The 17,574-nt window shown below is 43.8% G+C and overlaps 1 protein-coding gene across 1 annotated transcript in view; it reads right to left on the reverse strand.

Annotated features, from left to right (window-relative positions):
- The window catches only part of LOC102455681 (disintegrin and metalloproteinase domain-containing protein 18), a 30,893-nt gene continuing 13,319 nt past the window's right edge, over window positions 1-17,574 (reverse strand). Inside the window, exons 8-21 of the mRNA XM_089773735.1 lie at window positions 17,332-17,403; window positions 15,322-15,488; window positions 15,132-15,213; window positions 14,349-14,485; window positions 12,285-12,465; window positions 10,746-10,835; window positions 9,537-9,735; window positions 8,329-8,434; window positions 6,646-6,829; window positions 6,259-6,339; window positions 5,721-5,829; window positions 4,244-4,400; window positions 2,441-2,473; window positions 1-985 (exon numbers count right to left, since the gene is read on the reverse strand). Coding sequence (XP_089629861.1) covers window positions 979-985; window positions 2,441-2,473; window positions 4,244-4,400; window positions 5,721-5,829; window positions 6,259-6,339; window positions 6,646-6,829; window positions 8,329-8,434; window positions 9,537-9,735; window positions 10,746-10,835; window positions 12,285-12,465; window positions 14,349-14,485; window positions 15,132-15,213; window positions 15,322-15,488; window positions 17,332-17,403 — 1,605 coding nt within the window. The 3' untranslated portion in view covers window positions 1-978. The remainder of the gene's footprint in view (window positions 986-2,440; window positions 2,474-4,243; window positions 4,401-5,720; window positions 5,830-6,258; window positions 6,340-6,645; window positions 6,830-8,328; window positions 8,435-9,536; window positions 9,736-10,745; window positions 10,836-12,284; window positions 12,466-14,348; window positions 14,486-15,131; window positions 15,214-15,321; window positions 15,489-17,331; window positions 17,404-17,574) is intronic.

Raw genomic sequence — 17,574 nt, forward strand, 5'->3', positions numbered from 1 at the left:
AGATTTTTTTTAGAAAAACTTTTTATTTTATAATTAATATCCAATTCAGAATTACACAAGAAGGAGAAGACTCCTTAAAAGCAAAATTAAAAGGTTACAAACGTTTTCTAGGCAAACTAAGAATCCATTAAAGTTCACTGTTGAGTAGCAGAAAGAGAAAAATATTCAATTTTCATTTCAATAATCAACTGAAAAAAAATAATGAAGGCAAGTCAAAAACCTACTGAGGTCTAGAGCAATTATGAGAAATCAAATGACCACCTTTTAACCAAACAATTTAAACTACAGGAATTCCTCAGGGCTTCTACATGCCTTCCAGGCACTGGCCTGCAAGGCTGACCGGTGTTCCCACTGGAGCTTGCTAGGGAGAATGCAGCATACTCGCCCCAAACACGCTCGCCAGATGTGCTGCTGGTGTCTTCATGATCCTGCCTCTTCTGAGTCCTCACTTCTGGGGTTTGCTCCTTAGTGGTTTATGAGAGAACAATTAATTGAGTGCTCCGTTGAGAGGACCGGGGGAGCTCAAATCTCTAACACCAAACTGTCTGGAGACAGACTCAGCACCCTTCTGTTGATTTGTATCTGTCAGGCTCTTTCCAACATCGCTTCCTCCAAATGACAGCTGGAATGCTCACCCCCAAAGATTCAAACTCATCATTAGCAAACAGGAACGTGAAATTGTCAAGCCCTGCGACAGGCATGAATTTATAACACCAGAATAAGTCAATAAACATGCTGAATGGAATGGTTCTGTACAGGAAATGGACATACACAACACATTTAAGTTCAGTCTTCGCTTCACGGTACTTACTATTACTTTAAAAAGACGCTCTATCTTTATGGGAGGAAGGGAATATTTAACTGGAATAATTTTAAAAATCAAATTAAAGCTGGTTTTCTGTTGTGCTGTTCTTTCAGAGGTTGCATGCTGGGAGCACTGGACTGCTGATATAATTTCCAGCCTTCTGGTGTTATTGGCTATACACTGTGGCAGACAGAATAGGAGGAAAAACATATTGCTGGTAACAGAATGATCAAGAATACATAAAACAGCAACGCGAGCAAATGCTGTAGCTGGGAATTCAGCCATAATAAGTGCATCTGTTGTCTGTCGGAGGGGAGACTCAAGCTGTTTCCATCATAAGGCAGCTTTCACTGCTCCCACTCTCGCCTCAGACACCAAACTGTGCTTGCTGTTATACCTGGGCGGGAGCCTTCCTGCCGAGAGGACCAGACACACCTCCTGTGGCTGAATCCTGAAGATACTGGGTGGTGCGCTTGGACCAGGGCTAACACTACAGCCCCCACTGGCCACTGCGGATGAGCAGATTAACCCTGAACACGCTAGTCAGTATCTTGTATCTTCACAGAGTCAAGAAACAGGCCAGATTGTCAGTGGAATGGGAGGTGCGGAGCCAGGACTCCCAGGCTGACGGTGTTGGAGCGTACTGTGACCACAGCTTGCTCTGCTCTGCAGGGGGGAAGCCTGCACTGTATCCACGGAGACTCCGAGACATTCAGAGCAGCTTTTTCCGTAAAATATTATTTTAAAAGGTCAAGAAGTTACAGATTCAGCCTGGCCACGGGCCCCTTTCACCTGTGTTCATTCACTCCCTCACACTCTCCCAGAACTGCCTTCCTATGTAACCAGTACATCTCCGTGGTACATTCCATCCCACACATCCCAGCTCCTGGACCTGCCTCTTACTGCCAGCTGATCGCAGAGTGCCCGCACTAGGGATGTTAAATAGTGGATAGGAAGCAAATTGAATAGTTGATGGAATTTCCACCGACTACTCGATTAGTTGATAAGGGAGTTCACTGTAGCTCTGCTTTTTCAATGTAGCAAGAGCCACCAGGCTCTTAAAAAGCACAGCTGCAGCATCTGGACCTGGCACACTTGAGCCGTTTCCCCCGCTGTGCCTCTAACTCCCCCGTCCCTGTGGAGTCAGTGCTGGGTGGAACTGGCTTTTAAGTTGACTCCCTTCAGCACCAACTTTTGCTCCAACCTTTGCTGCCTCTGTATCAGAGGCAGCAAGGAGGGGGGGAGCAACAAGTCGAGTAGTGACTTGACTACCTGATAAGCCTAGTCTTATTGGGTAGTCGACTAGGCACTTCTGAAAATCCTACTAGGTGATCTGCATCTGTAGGCACCAACATACCTTTAAAAAACTGGCCCAATAAAAAGGCAGAAGAGCTATTTACAGATGCTGATAACTTTTCTAAATTTTTTGTGGATGAAATATCTCTCTCAATCACAGCTGGTAAATTGAAAGAACATGGGTTAGCCACACAAGATATCAATGCATTAAATTTGTTAGCTTATTTTTTTTCTTCTAAGCTGTACTTTAAAATCAAAGTCACATTGCAACCATCAAATACAGATTGTCGTATGAAAATACCAAGCAAGTTCTACTGCTCTAACAAATGCGACAATTACCTTGGATTTTCTGACTGATCCACATCTTCTAATCTAGATTTAGATTATAAAATAAAGTGTTATGAGTACTTAAAGGTAAGCACATTATACACACAGCATCGTTGCTCTAGTCTCATCACTCTACAGCATACTGTGAATTATTTATTGTGACAATTACTTTTACCCGAGTAGTTTGTCTTTCTCTGTAACCAATCACCCTCTCATTCTCCACAGTGCTAAAATGCCCCTACATTTTCTTCCATGCTTCTCTTTACCTTCCAAGTTAGCTTGTGGATTTTGTTTGTTGCCGCATTCCATGTTCCATTTTGTACTGGGACATGGAATGTCTTCGTTCACATCTTGCACGTCCTTTTTTGCTTTCCCAAGTGCTTTCCCCAGGGATTACTGAATTCAAACGATCTTCTTTAACTCCTTTTGCATTCTCAGAGAACCTGATTTTGTAAAGTTTTCCTATTACAACTCTTTCTACAGAAACCCATCAGAACATATAACCTGATGAAATTATGATTGATTCCATCTTGAGAGGACTGCTACTACCTTATCTATTAATTTCATCACCCAACTGAATGTCTCGGTTTAAACAAGTCTCTTTCATTTTGCTTACATCACTCTTCCGAAAATGCAATTCTAATCCAACATTCACAAATGCTACTAGCATTTGTAGCAAGCACTTGTAGCCTTTCTTTCGTTCTTTTCTACATTGTATTACAGGTTTCATTAAGAAAGTTCCTTTGTGTTGGATCAAGCTCTTGTGTATCTCTCTCATCCACTACTGAAATAGTCAGCCTAGAAATTCCATCCATTAGCAGTCTCTGTCTACTTCTACTTGGTTCTGCTTATTTATATACTGCACTTTCCAATAGGCACCTGTGTCAGACTGTCTGCTTCCCTCTACGCACATAAAGCCTGACCAGGAGAACAATTAACCTTACAGACAACCACAGGCGGTGCGCCAGGAGCTGTGAATGCCTGATGCTGATAAAGCTGAGCTGGGGGAGAGGCTGAGACAGACTTAGGCCTTGTCTACACTACACAGGTTTGTAGGCAACAGTGCCTTTGCCTGGCAGAACCAGGGAGCTGTGTCTATACTATGAAGCAACTTCTGTCAGCAGAGCTCTGCTGTTTTGCTGCCAAAAATAAAACCACCTCAATGAGAGGCAAAAAGCTTTTAAGGCAAAGTTCGAGTGACAAAGCATCAGCCGAGACACTGCTGTTCATTTTGTCAACAAAACTGCCTTCCACCAGCATCCTGCACAGCCTGCTGCGACTGCTCCGTCACTGGTTGGAGCTCAAAGCTCCAGGAAGTACCTGGCAGCTGAGTGTGCTGCTTCCTTTGGGGAACAAAGAGCAAATCATTAATGTGGGCAGGAGGGCCTGGGGGAGGAGAAAACAGGCTCCTGCACCCCCCACCACATCCCCAAGGTCCTCCCCTGAATGACCCAGGCAATGCCAGGTAATGCTGGCACTAAATAAAAAGAGGTGTTTTCTGTGCATTTGTGCACACACGTGCGTGCGTGCATGAGCATAATCTCTTTGGGGCTTTTTTGTTTTAGTTCTTACTTCCGTGTGGGCCACGACTGATTTGTCTGTGGGTTAGTGGCCCCTGGCCCAATAAAGATTTCCCATCCCTGCCCTAGACCCAGACATGAGAAGGCATCACAACAAGTATGCATAATCAGCACCACTCAGCTATTCACCCTCTACAGTCCTGCTCGGGACCTTCCCCCTTTCCCCAGTTCTCCGGCAGATCCCACAACCCTAAAAGAAAGGTTAGAACCAGGCACGTGAGCAAAACAATCTTACTCATCAGCTTGTGATTCTTCCTTAGCGCAGCATCTAGTCAGTTCATTTCGTTTGATAATCATGACGGCAGAACACACAAGGACGGGCAGAAAGAGACAGAAACTTAGCAGAAGCCAGTTCTTCATGCTGTCCTGCTGAAATCTGTCAATGACTGCATCTAGAAAGGGAAGAAGTGTCACAGATCTGTACCATATGGAAGTGGGGTCTCCAACCAGGGGAGACATTATTCTGTAGCCTTCCGTACATAACAGACCCCTTGAACTCTGCAACCGTGAGATTCCCCAAATTGTCACATTTTGAAAAAGGCTGCTTTGAACAAGCAAGATGTTTTGATACTTTCAGGGATGATTGCAAATAATGTTCAAAACATGGTACGGCTGCCAGCTGGTATTCAAAAGGAGTTCAGGACGCCCCACTTTAGGCCTGAAATGCATTGGAACAGCTGTGATCGGAAAAATCGCTTACCATGGAATTGGATTAGATTTTAAATCCATTCTGTCGTATTAAGAGTCTCAGATTCCGCACTGTGCTATAGAAGAGCCAGTTGGCTGAATGTAATCAAGACAGTACAACACATGATCACTTTCTTGTATTCGATAGCAGCTTGCTTATTAAAATGCTGTTATCCATTGCATTAAAGTAACAAGAAAGAATCGTATTAAACTTGCCTCTGCCTTTTCCCACGGAAGATGTAGAACCTCAATGTGTGTATCTCCCTTTGGGACTCAAACTTGTAACTGCTCAAGGCAGCCTGGGCTCAGTGTTTCCACTACCTCCCCCCCCCCCCTCCCCTCCCCCCCCCCCCCCCCCCCCCACGCACACACGCAGCTCCAGCCAGAGCCTGGGGCAGTCCAGGCTTGGAGCTTCTGTGGGCCACTCCTGTCACTCCTCTGGGCAGCCTGGGCTTGTGGCTTCCATACACTCCCCACCCCCAGCCACCACCGCTCCAGCTGGGACTCGGGGTAGCTCCATCCCACCTCCAGGAACCTCTAACTGCAAGGTCTGGGAGGATGCTGCCTCCAGAGCCCAGCTCGCAAGCGAGGGTGCCAATCTTGGGACCCTTTTAAAACAACTCTGCAATCCCCCAGGGGTTACAACATGGTGAAATTTCAGGTCTAAACATCTGAAAACAAGAAACTGACCAATTAAAAATCCCTCTGTCCATGAAATCAACCCAAACTAATTGTGAATTGGGTAGGGCCCCAGCTATTAGCCAAGCTAGTCAGTGATGCAGTCCCCTGCTCTAGGTGTTCACACAGCTCTGCCAGAAGCTGGGGCTGGGTGATGGGATGGACCGTTTGACAGATTGTTTTGTTCTGTTTATTCCCTCAGAAGCACCTGGCCCCAGCCACTAGCGCACGACAGGATACTGGTCTGGATGGACCGTTGGTCTGAGCAGCAGGACCAATCTTATTTTCTTAAATGTTGCACTGGGGGGAAAAAACAACATGGTAGAAAATCTGCCAGGTTAACGAACCACTTCTGAAACCACTGTCAATGCTCCCTCCAAATCCTTTGGATGGAATTTTGCAATTGGGTGGCAGCCAGCCAGGTTTACAGTGACAGTTTCCTCTGTTGTTGCACACCTGAAATAAAAGGGGGAAAAACCTGTTTAATTATTTATCATGCCTTATAGTTGGACTTCTCAAAATATGGGGAAATCCCATTACATGTGGTTTTAGGAGACAGTTTCCCTGCAGGATCGCGCTTCTTTATAACCAAAATTGTCAGTTCTTAAAAACTAATCATCAGTGTGTTAAGCACATCAAACGCAAACTACCACAGATTATTGTCTACAAAAAAAGCCAAGAACATGACTAAGTATCACAAAAAATCAAACAAATCAACCATGACTCAAAGACAGTGCATGCTAGGTGTCAGCCCAACGTTGCTTTTTCAGTTGGCGGTCTATAAGGAAAATATTTGCAAATCCAAAATAGTATTAATCCAAACAGTATAATAATAAAAACAACAACAATAACAATATTCTAAACAATAATAATACTGTTACTTACTCCATGGTCATTGCATTTTTTCTTTACGTCACAGTTATATTTCAGGACAGCCGCATCTACACATTTCTGGTTCATACAAATCTAAAACCCAAACATACACACAGTTGAAGGTCAACAGAAAGCATAGGAAAAGATCTCTAGAGCGAAGGGTCCTTTTCAGGCTGTGGGAGAGCAAAAAGCCATTTACCAGAGCCTGTTTTACATCAACATATTTGGAAATAAATCTTGGTTTGTTTGATGTAAATCAGGGGACGTAGCAGCTGATTTTATCATTCATTAAGCCAGCGAGGCTTTTCGCTGCTCCAATATTAGTAGCAACATCTAAAAGGCGCAGGAGTCCCCAGCAAACATTCACACTGCGAACGGTCAAAAAACAAGGTGTGTTACCTTTTGCTTACCACAGGTAGTGCCATCTTTCACCAACATTGGATCCTTCACTTGAGGCCCCTTCATATAATCTAAAGTTACACATAAGGTATTCTGCACCCTGGCATAAATGACAGCAGCCTTTTCCTTAATGAACGGCCTAGTGCTCGGATACTGACAAACTAACTTCCCACATTGGAGATCACTACAAACATAGGAGAAGAAAATTAAAATTACGTGTTTGGCATTTGACAGTTCAGAATATTAGCTAATAGTGTAATTTCTGAGAAAAGGGATAACTATACTTTGTGCAGTCAAAGGGGCTCAATTTTGGGATCGCTTAGATTTACTTTGTGCTGGTCTCTTGGCGCACAACAGATTCACAGTCAGCATATCTTGTCCCCTAGTCTACAAGTGGTCACTGATTCCTGGCATTGGGGGCATGGTGAAGAAGAAAGATTGGCTGGCATGTCTCAACACCTCAGTAAGGCTGTCAGAATAGTACCCTAGGGCCATGAGCAGCAAGTAAGAGAAACCTAGAGACTGGGCTTGCCAAAGGATTGGGAAAGGCTAAAGTGGCTGGCTTAAAGCCTCTTTTCTTCTTTAACTCTATTCGTCATACAATGCAACTGAGCCAAGCTACAGGAACTGACTCATAAAATAATAAATTGTTTTAAAAAGAATCAAACCAATTTCACTTAAATGGTAATGAACATGAACAATATTATAGGCCTGTTAGTTCAAATCTAAACCTTTATCAACCCAAAATATCCAAATCAAGGGGGCTTATGTTACTTTGGAAATTATTCCACAATCTAACAGTTTTATTGCTACACATTTAATTCTGATGTTCAGCCTAAAGTTTTCCTTACTCATAACTATTGTGCTTCTTTGGCAATTCTGATCTTTAAATATTGATGGTGCCAAATTCAGATCTTGTTTGTGTGGGCTACACTGACTCCAAGGCTTCCGTTGTCCCCTAGACACTAAGGGTATGTCGGAAGAGGGATGCAGATTAGCAGGTCAACATTGCAAACGAGGCAGGGATTTAACTATCCCGTGCCTAATTTGCATAAAAATGGCCACCACGTTTTGCAGACTCAGCACTTTGTCAGCAAAAAAACGGCAGTCTAGAGAGGGATCTGTCGAGAAAGAAAGCCTTTTCCTACCGATCCTGTAAACTGCTAAACCACAGCGGGATGATAATAACCAATAGGATTGCTATTTACTATTTGAATTACAATAGCACTAATCCCCCTTTTGGGCACCAGAATCCATTGTGCTAGACACTATATGAACATATTAAGATAATATCTGCCCTAGAGGGATTGCAGTCTAGATTTTTGCTGAAGCCATTAGGGAGAAGGCGCTAACAGTAAAACCCTAACCCAGTAATTGCACTGCTACCTAATACATCAGATGAAATGGACCAGCAGTATAATATGTCACAGTGCTGGGCCAATATGCTCAGGGAAAGTAGGCAATTTAAAGACCATCACCAAACATTGTAACACAGGAAACACTGCTTTCATTTTTAACCATCTTGTTTCTGCGCTCTGATATACAGAAGCCACAGCAGAGTTCAGAAAACAAAGTGGCTAAAACTTTTAAAAATCCAAGTTAGTTTGTACACACTCAGCCAAGCTGTCATGCCTCATATTGTGCTATGCCTACAGGAAAACACTGCTAGTTCTCAAAACATACTTCCATTCGCAAGTCTGGTAAACCCCATTTGTGACGCCACAGTGTCCCATCCTGTCCTTTTGACCATTAATTTCTTCATAGCATGCGAGGGAGCCACTTTTTGAAGCTGTAAATACAATGACATTCATTAGACTCATCACAGACTTGCAGCAGAGAGAGTCGGGAAATGCGCTGATGGAATGGCTAGTACACGCCAGTGCAGAATTGTTCTCTGCATTGTCTAGTCTAGTTCGCAGGCCTCAGACACAGGAGGTTGCTTCAGGCCAAACTCAGACCTCCTTCACAGCTATTCAGTTATGGCCTCCTCCTTCAACACGTGGGCAACCTTCTCTTTTGCATTACTCCCAAAATGACTCTAAAATACAATTATCTAGAGCAGCAAAAATCGGTTGTTGAACAACCCCCAGGAATTGTTTATGTGGGTGATTTTGGCTAGAGGCATATAGACTACCGGAAAATAGATATCTCTGTGGGTAGTGGTGTCTATTTGCCACATGTAGATGAGCAGGCCCTCTACCATAGCAGCCACATAGGAGCGTGTGTGTGCCATGTGGCAGTGCAGGCGCTTGATACCATTGGAAATGCGTCTAGAACTTGGTAGGTGTTTCTGTTGTTATGGGAGTAGGAGCAGAGCATTGAAGCTATGAAGTTCCTCATGTGGAACCTGTGATCTGTTCCAGTTAGGGGCAAGGAGAGGGCTCCAGACCAGTTGTTAGCCCCCAGACTCAGCATGAAGTAGCTTTGGCTCCACACACCAGGAGCAAATATCCTGTCCCTGGTGGGGTGCCCACAGGGAGGGGAAAGGGCATACTTTTACAGGACTTGGGAGGCCTGGCCCCAGCTGTAAATTGTGTGCAAATATGTGGGAGGGAGCCAATGTTAAAGGAGGGTGGCTGGGGGAAGGTGCTTCAACCCAGCTGCTTCTGGCCCCACATGGGGTGCTGGCTCCTGGCTCCCAGCAGCCCACTGTAGGGGCGTAGCAGTGCTGGAGCTGCCCACCGCCCACGGAGGGCTGCTCCCAGGTACTGGATAGCCATTACCAGGTAAGCATCACAGCATCCCTAGCCTCCAGGCAAGTTGCCTCAAGTACCTGTGCTTAATGATGTCATCTGTGGCAAATCATAGTTATCCACCTTGGTAAGGTGGAAATACTGATGACAACATTCACTAGAATGAGATTTTTGACAAAAATGATCTGTCCTCATTACCTTTACCAAAGATTTTTTTGCACTGTTTGTCAGCAGTTTGGCACACTCCTTTGAAACAATAGCCTGTATTTCGGTTGCATGGGTGCCCATCCAAGACCCAGAAGTCAGGTGTGCAGTGTGCAGAGGAACCATTGCAGTACTCAATTAGATCACACTCATCTTCACCAGTGTTTCTACACAACGTACCATTTCGCAGAAACTAGCAGAAAGAAAGTGAATGAGGGGACCTGGGCACGATCTATAGAAAGGTTATAACTAGAGTTATGTGACGAGGGAAATTTGCAAAGGATTTCAAGATTTTGATACCTGTATTCTTATTAGGAACAGCATAGTGACAGTTCAAAATTATCAATGAAAGAAAATAGCATGGGGCGATTCATTTAAAGTTGATCTAACTACTTGATTTCACTATTTTTATTTGAATAGCATATAATATTAACTTGCTAAATTAAAGACAAAGAATTGAAATGATATCATCAGAATTCTTTTCTCGATTTTGCTTTACATTTAAGAAAAATTTACACAATTTTGCAAAGCATTTAGATTTTGACAGAACAACACTCAGAGAAAGAAAATATCAAGTTTGAATTGATATTTTTCCAATCCTCTCAAATCAAAATGCCTAAGGAACAAAATGTATGCAAATCACAATATTTGATGTATTTATATTAATTATTCCACATAACAGGAAAACCAAACAACTAGAAATCGTTTTTTTTTTAATATAAGAAAATAAGTTCTTAAAAACAAATTTTTGCTTTGATGACATGAATAATAGAAAGCTGATCCTATGAAACAAAGTGAAGATCAATTCCCTTTTTGGTCATTTCAGCACTAGCTTCTGCTTAACTCCACTGGCATGTGCACCTTACTGGCCAAGCTCAGACAGAGTGATAAGTGTGTGTTTATACAACTGTTTTTCTTAGGTCTCATTTACAGGACTGCCTTGAATAATCAGTATCATCTTGACAGTATTTTAGATAGCATAGTCAGCAGTGTAGGGACTTGCTCTCTGGTTCTTTCTGTATGTCAGTACTATAAGCACTAGGCAGAGTATGCACAATAGGCCCTAATCCTAAATACCTCTGAATATTGACCGGGATTAGTCACATACTTAAAGTTAAGCGTTAAGGATCTGCAGTATTGGGACTATTGTTAGAGATACGGTTATAGTTGGAAAATGTGTTAAACTCTGAATTTATAGCTTACCCTACATGCCCAACAACAGTCTCCCGTGACACATTTGATGTCTCGTCTAAATTTACAGGTATGTTGGCAACATTTATTATATAGGCATTCCTGAAAACAAACAATAGGGATGTTACAGGTTTTAGAATCTACAATACATCTTGGTATTGGCAAAAGAGACCAGGTTGGTGGCCCTGGAAACTGAAGTCTCTTTTTCCCCCAAGGAAAGAAGTTAATTGCACGTCCCCTTCTGACAAAAGCACTCTCAAGAGGACAGTTCCCAAGTTTCAGCTCGTGGCTCACTGAGTAGTGCCAAGGACCCAGACATCTGAGCAGACTCCGCTTGGCAGGAGGCTGCCGGAAGTCTCAGTAGTCACAGCAGTTCCAAAGGTTGCAAGCTGTTGTGCTGACATTTCATCGGCACTTGAAGTCACAGTGGTATTTTAAACCCTGCCTGAGCAGCATGCCACGCAGTAGATAGATGAGTTCATCTATCTACTCTGCAGCCGCAGTGAACCAGACACACAGATCTTGGCACCTTCTCTAAGAAATCCAAAGTATCCCTGCACTGAGACAGAGTGCAGGACTGACGCATGCTAGCTGTTTGGCTACGTGGGCCAAAGACACTCCATGTGTGCTGTCAGAGCCAAATCCGGAGTATAACGTTCTCTGTCCTTGTGTGCAATGTCACAGTCTCACAGAGATCTGCCTTCCTTCAACAGCTCCTTGTATCCAAAAGCAACACTGCCTGCTCTTCGGCCAAGTCACCCCTGGAAAGAACTCCCCAGACTCTCCATTGACATCCTCGTCTACTTGGACTACCCCTGAGCGATCCCACAGACCCACGGATTGGCATTACTGGGACCATCACTAGCCAATGCCTGCTGTGCTACTAGCACCCTGACCACTCTGGCTGGCGCCACAGCCCTCCACAGACTGCACACGTCTGCCGAGGGGGGTGAAGTGTGGCCCGTCCAGTTCTCTCACCTCAAGCCAGCTGGGACTGCAAGTGGCCTGATTCTTCCCAAGGCTCTTCTTCTAGGGACCCCACAAGGAATGCCAGAGAGGGCAGCTCAGCTCACTCCCCAACACACCAAGCAGACCTCAGTTCTGAGATGCCAACTGAAGTTCAAAACATTCAGGTCCCACATCTCCCATTTACCAGGCACGACTGTCCTTCGACAAAGGACTCGTAGTCATTCCGTCGTCTTTTACCCAGATTTCCAACACTCTATTGTTACAGGCCATTATTACACTCTATGAACTTTCACTTCCCACAGCTGAAATCAAGCGGCATTTGAAATAAGGAACATGTCACACTGAACGTCTGTCTACACACAGCGGAAAACAGAACTGCTTGCTCTATTTCGGAGCACAAACCTGACTGTGAAGTTGAGAACAAGCAACTCCATAGCATGCCAAAGTTGAATGGCTTTTCTACAGAGCTGCAGCTGGCCTCTCATTCCAAGGTCTTGTGTCTCCAACCGTGTCTCTTCAGCCTCGAGGTGTGGAACTGCGAATTGTTTAATCATATTAAATTTCACAGATTTATTTCCTAACCTTTTTCGAGCCACAGTCACAGTCCTCTCCTTCCTCCACTATTTTGTTGCCACAGACAGGAGCCTTATAGGATACATTCAAATATGGCTTGTTCAAAAGGCATTCGCCTTCTCCATTTGCAATGAAACTTTGAAAGTCTCCTATACTGCAGTTGCTAAAGGCCTTTGTCCCACTGGAATGTCTAAAACATAAAGCACAATGTCACGCTTAAAATATCCTCTGTGCTTTGTAAAGCATGCATCCTTTCATGCCAATGAAATACTCCAATAAAGCAAAAAAGGATTTTGGTTGCAAAATTAGGGAGTGAGGGAGCCAGTCTTCTTAATTCACTCTTCTTTGCCTTCAACATACTTCTTGGGTAAAATAAATTAAAGAGAACTGGCCAACTCAGATTAACAGAATTTCTCCAAACTGGAGGCCTCATACCCAGAAAGTCTGCCTCACAGAAGGAATAAATATGATTTTTGTAACGATGTTTGCAAGTCTGTGCTAGAACGGCGGGTGGGTCCCAAGCTACAGTCAACTGTGGGCAAGAAGTGGGCATAACATGCAGTAGCAGGGGGAAGAGGAAGCACTGCCCAGCCTCAGCCCACGTCTTCACAGGGCAGGAACTATGCTGCCTGGCCCACGTGGCTTCCACAGAGGGGTGGGCCTGGGACTGTGCAGTTCCTCCAGGGGGATCCTCCTGGGAAGGGGAGGAGCAGGGTTGTGCTGCTTGGGGGGCTAGGGCTGTACTGCCTACTGCCTGGCTCAGGTGATGTTCCCAGGGGGATTGTGGCTGAGGTCTGGGGGCAGCTGAGGCAGGGAGGGTTGCTTACCCCTGGATGGCAACATGGAGAGCTCTGGTCCCAGCTAGCCACTTCTTCCTTTTGCCACCACCCACCCCGGTCACTCTGCAGTATGCCTTTCCCTTGTGTTCACTGCCCTCATTGGTCATTGTGGAGCATAACTGTCCCTGCTCTCACACCTGACCCTTCCACATTATGGAGAACAATCCCATTCCAGGCACTTCCCATTTTCCTGGCACAACCAAACCCTAACCTTGCTTTAAATTAGGAGAAGAGGAAGCTGCCTACCAAATGTAGTGGTTCTAGCTCTTAGTGTTTAGTCGTTCTTGAACAGACTCACAGACAGACAGACGCACAAACTCTCTAAAGCAGAGGGATGAGAACATTTGAATGCACGTAAAACGGTTCTAAATATACTACATAACTGTGGGGGGTCTGCGCTTCCCTGCCTCGGCAATAAATAGAAATGTCTGCCTTTAAAACACTGCACATATCCCTAAAACACAAAACTCAGGCCTGTCTCAAGTCTAGTGCACATGAGCAGGCACGGTTTGGGAGGGAGAAGCTGTGAGAGGATGGAATGTTTTGAAAAACAATGCAGATTAGCATGGTACGCAAGACCCCGTCAAGAACACAGGACAAACAAGCTTATACTTCTGTTTCTGATAAGCAAACTGTCAACTACACATATAGTAGCAACATCCTGAGTGACAGGATGCACTCCAAATAGGGGCATTGGGCATCTAACTATTATTAGAAGGACCAAGTCTTGCTTTGCTATAAAATGCGCTTAGTAAGAACAATCGATGGGAAGGAATGGGCAGGATGGACCTACACGTCCTGTTCGATGTAACTGGAAGTAATTAGGCCCTTCACAGTGGTGGCCTAGTGCGTGGTGTTCCATTGCGTGGGAAGACAAACAACCACAACTTCCCACCTGGTACTGTAGGTAGCACACAGGTGAAGTGGAAGTAAATTAGGCTTTATTATTGTATTATAGTAGATCTCCTATTAATTGCTTTTGCATTGCTTTGTGCTGTATTAATTGCTTTAGAATTTATAATATTTAAGGCTTAAATTGTATAGGAATTGTTTTTAAGGCTTGTAAAACTTAAACAACTGTATTAACTGCTTAAAACTTGCAATAAATAAGAAAGTGATTAAGTATCCCTGGAGTGTCCTGGTTACCCTTGGATCTAAAATAAATCAAACCACACAACAATAATGCAATGCTATGCGAGGTACACAGATAACAAATAATTAAGAAAAAACTCACACTGCTGCGGTGTGCATGATGCAGGTGACTCCTGGGCACTGACAGTCTCTGGAATCGTCATATGCTATTCCCAAACTTAGCCCCAGCAGCTGCGCAATGATGACTGAAAATGTCTCCAGCGTTACAGCCCTCTGATACTAACATAATAAGAAAGTATGAAAAGTTTATTCCACTGTGGAACCAAACTGTGATAAAAGGTTTTTGGTTTCTGCCCTGCCTGAACCATACGAAGATATTGGTATCAGACATGATATATAAATTGTAAGGCAACTGCTCCGCCCCATTCCAGGCTACGGTGGAAGTCATAGAGAAGTTGTGTAACCCTGAACCCAAACCCTTATTCACTCGAACCCTCCTGATGAGTGGAGAGTAGATGTGCAGGGGCAACAAGCCTTCCCTCTAATCTTGTGGCATGGCTACCAAGCCCAATGGCTCAAATAATCTTTGAAGCCTTTTTGGAGACAGCTCCCAGAGCAGAAGACCGGAGGAACTCCAGACCAGCAGAACCTTTAGATCCTTTCCGATTTCATCATCCCCTGAATGCTCCTCCCCAGCATTTGAGACCAGGTGTCTCGTCTCATGGTGTTTCACCTTTGAATGGTCTCGATAATTTCTCTGTTCCCCCCACACAGCACAGCTGCCCTGATTCTATTGCCGGGGGACTCCTCTTAGTAGTAGAGGTGAGTGCAAGATTTGCCCCTACAAAGTAAGGCCATAACTGTAAGTAACTGATGCAGTATATTGATTCTACTATATCAATAAGCAGATTCTATTATATCATACCAAAGCAACCCCTCCAGAATAGTTTCTCAGACACAGGTTTCCTGCAAAAGATGCCCCTACATAATTTGGTTGGTCCCTGTAACTAAAGCACAAAAACAGATTTTTGATCATAAATAAAATCTTTCTAAAAGCAATGACTGTCTAAAAGATTTCTAGTGCATCTTCTTTAATAATAAAGTAATGTTCTTACACAAATAAATATGCTATGTCATGTGGCCGTAGAGTAAGATGGATATTTTTCCACTGTAAAAACCTTTGCAATAATTCATCAGCTTCCCCTGTTGTAGGAATTTTGTTACTACCTTCCCAGAACTCCAAAGACGACAACACAATTGTCATATTAAGATGTGTAAACATCTGAAAACAGAGGAAATACAAGTATTGTATTAAATGATATACACTATAGTACTGTAAGACCTATAAGCTATGCCGATAAGGGACCAATGCAGCAAAATTTGTATAGGCATAAATGTTCACAGAGAGGCTATGTCTACACTGGCAGCTTCTTGTGCAAAAACTCTTCCAGAAGAGAGCGTCTACACTGGCATGTGCTTTTGCACAAGAGATGTGCTTTTGTGTAAGAGCATCTTTGCCAGTGTAGACGCTCTCTTGCGCAAGAAAGCTCTGATGGCCATTTTAACCATAGGGCTTTCTTGCACAAGAAATTCATGTTGCCTGTCTCCACTGGCCTCTTGTGCAAGAACAGTTGCGCAAAAGGGCTTATTCCTGAGCAGGAGCATCATAGTTCTTGCGCAAGAAGCCCTGATTTTATACAGTAGAACATCAGTTTACTTGCACAAGAATACATGGCTGCGCAAGAGCAGCCACTTTGGCGCAAGATCGCGCCAGTGTAGACACAGCCAGAGTGCATAGGCATAGGCAGTGTATACGCATAGGTGTTCTCAAAATAAAATGCTATTCAATTAACCCAGAGGTTCTCAAACTTTGTGATACTGCGATCTCCCTCTAAGCTGCTCACGACCTCCAGTTTGAGAAATGCAGAATTAACCAATATTGAATATCCCACATGATGTTATTCTCAGTTCATGCATCACAACTGTCAGTTCTTTTTATTAGGAAGACAGGGTGAGTGAGGTAGTAATATCTTTTACTGGCCCTACTCCTGCTGGTGAAAGAGACAAGTGCCAGCTTACACAGAGCTTTTCTTCAGTTCTGCATGAGCTCAAACAGCTTGTCTCTCTCACCAATGGAAGCTGATCCAATAAAGGATGTTGCCTCGCCCACCTTCTCTCACTAATATCCTGGGACCAGCGTGGCTACAACAATGCAGCCAGTTCTTTTTATAACCAAGTTAGCTTAAAATAACCAAGATTATGTCTACACTGCCAAAAAATAGGTGCATTCTCAACTCAGGTTAGCTAACTCGGGTTAAAATGTTAGTCTGGATGCAGAAATTTGGCTTTAAACTCAGGTTAGCAATCTGAGTTCAACCCCGGGTCACTTTATATACTTTGAACTGCACTGTGACCCCAAGTTAAAAGCAGAGTTTGGAAGTTTGGAAAATTCCACATCTGGAGGATTGTGGTGCTAAGACTGAGGCTTATCATACTCTCAACCCTGTACACACAATCAAACATAACCTAAGGAAGCTTAAGACAGAAAATGATTCATGAATGTCATAAAAACAGTAATAAGTGCCCATACCGACGGTGGTCAGAGTAAAAATAAAAACAATTCTAAAGGGGGATACATTGCAAGTCCCTTTATGTTCAGATGGCTGAGAGTACCTGAGGTTTCTGATGACTCTCGAGGCAAATGATCTAACCTTGGCAGTGAGGAATATAAAATGGTTTTTAATCTAACTGCTACAGACTTACTATCCTGAGGATGAAAAATTGAACTCAAATAACCACCAGAGAATAATATAATCTATGAAATATCTGGAGTTCATGTGGTAATAATATTTTCTTCTCCTACTGCAACTTTCATCCATGGTTCTCAAAGCACCACAAGGTTCTCACATGACCCTTGTGATGTAGGACACCGACAAGTATTCTATCCAATTTGTGGAATAACATGAGGTGTCTTAGCAAAGTCACACAGGAGGTCAATGACAGAACCAGGAATAGAACCCAGAAGTCCTGATCCTGGGCCCCCCACTCACCCTGTGAGGTTGTAGCTACCAGCAAAATTAACCCAAACACCCACAGGAATTGGACAGAGACAGGCAGTCACTTACGCTGTTGACAAAGCCAATGAGCTGGACTATTTTGTCTGTTACAACATCCTTCTCTGAACCCATATAGTCATACTGAAAAACAACACAAACTCTTTAGATTACAACAGCATGTCACTGCAGTGCAACATTCTGTAGCCATATCACTTCCCGCAGGAACAGACGCAGGTTCCAGACTGAGTTCTGTGTGCCATTGCCAGACTATGGAACCTGCCCACTTCTCACAGACATTTCCTCTCTCTTTTT

The sequence above is a fragment of the Pelodiscus sinensis genome, chromosome 28 (genome assembly GCF_052426305.1).
Source record: "Pelodiscus sinensis isolate ZL-2025 chromosome 28, ASM5242630v1, whole genome shotgun sequence".
NCBI classification, from domain to species: Eukaryota; Metazoa; Chordata; order Testudines; family Trionychidae; genus Pelodiscus; species Pelodiscus sinensis.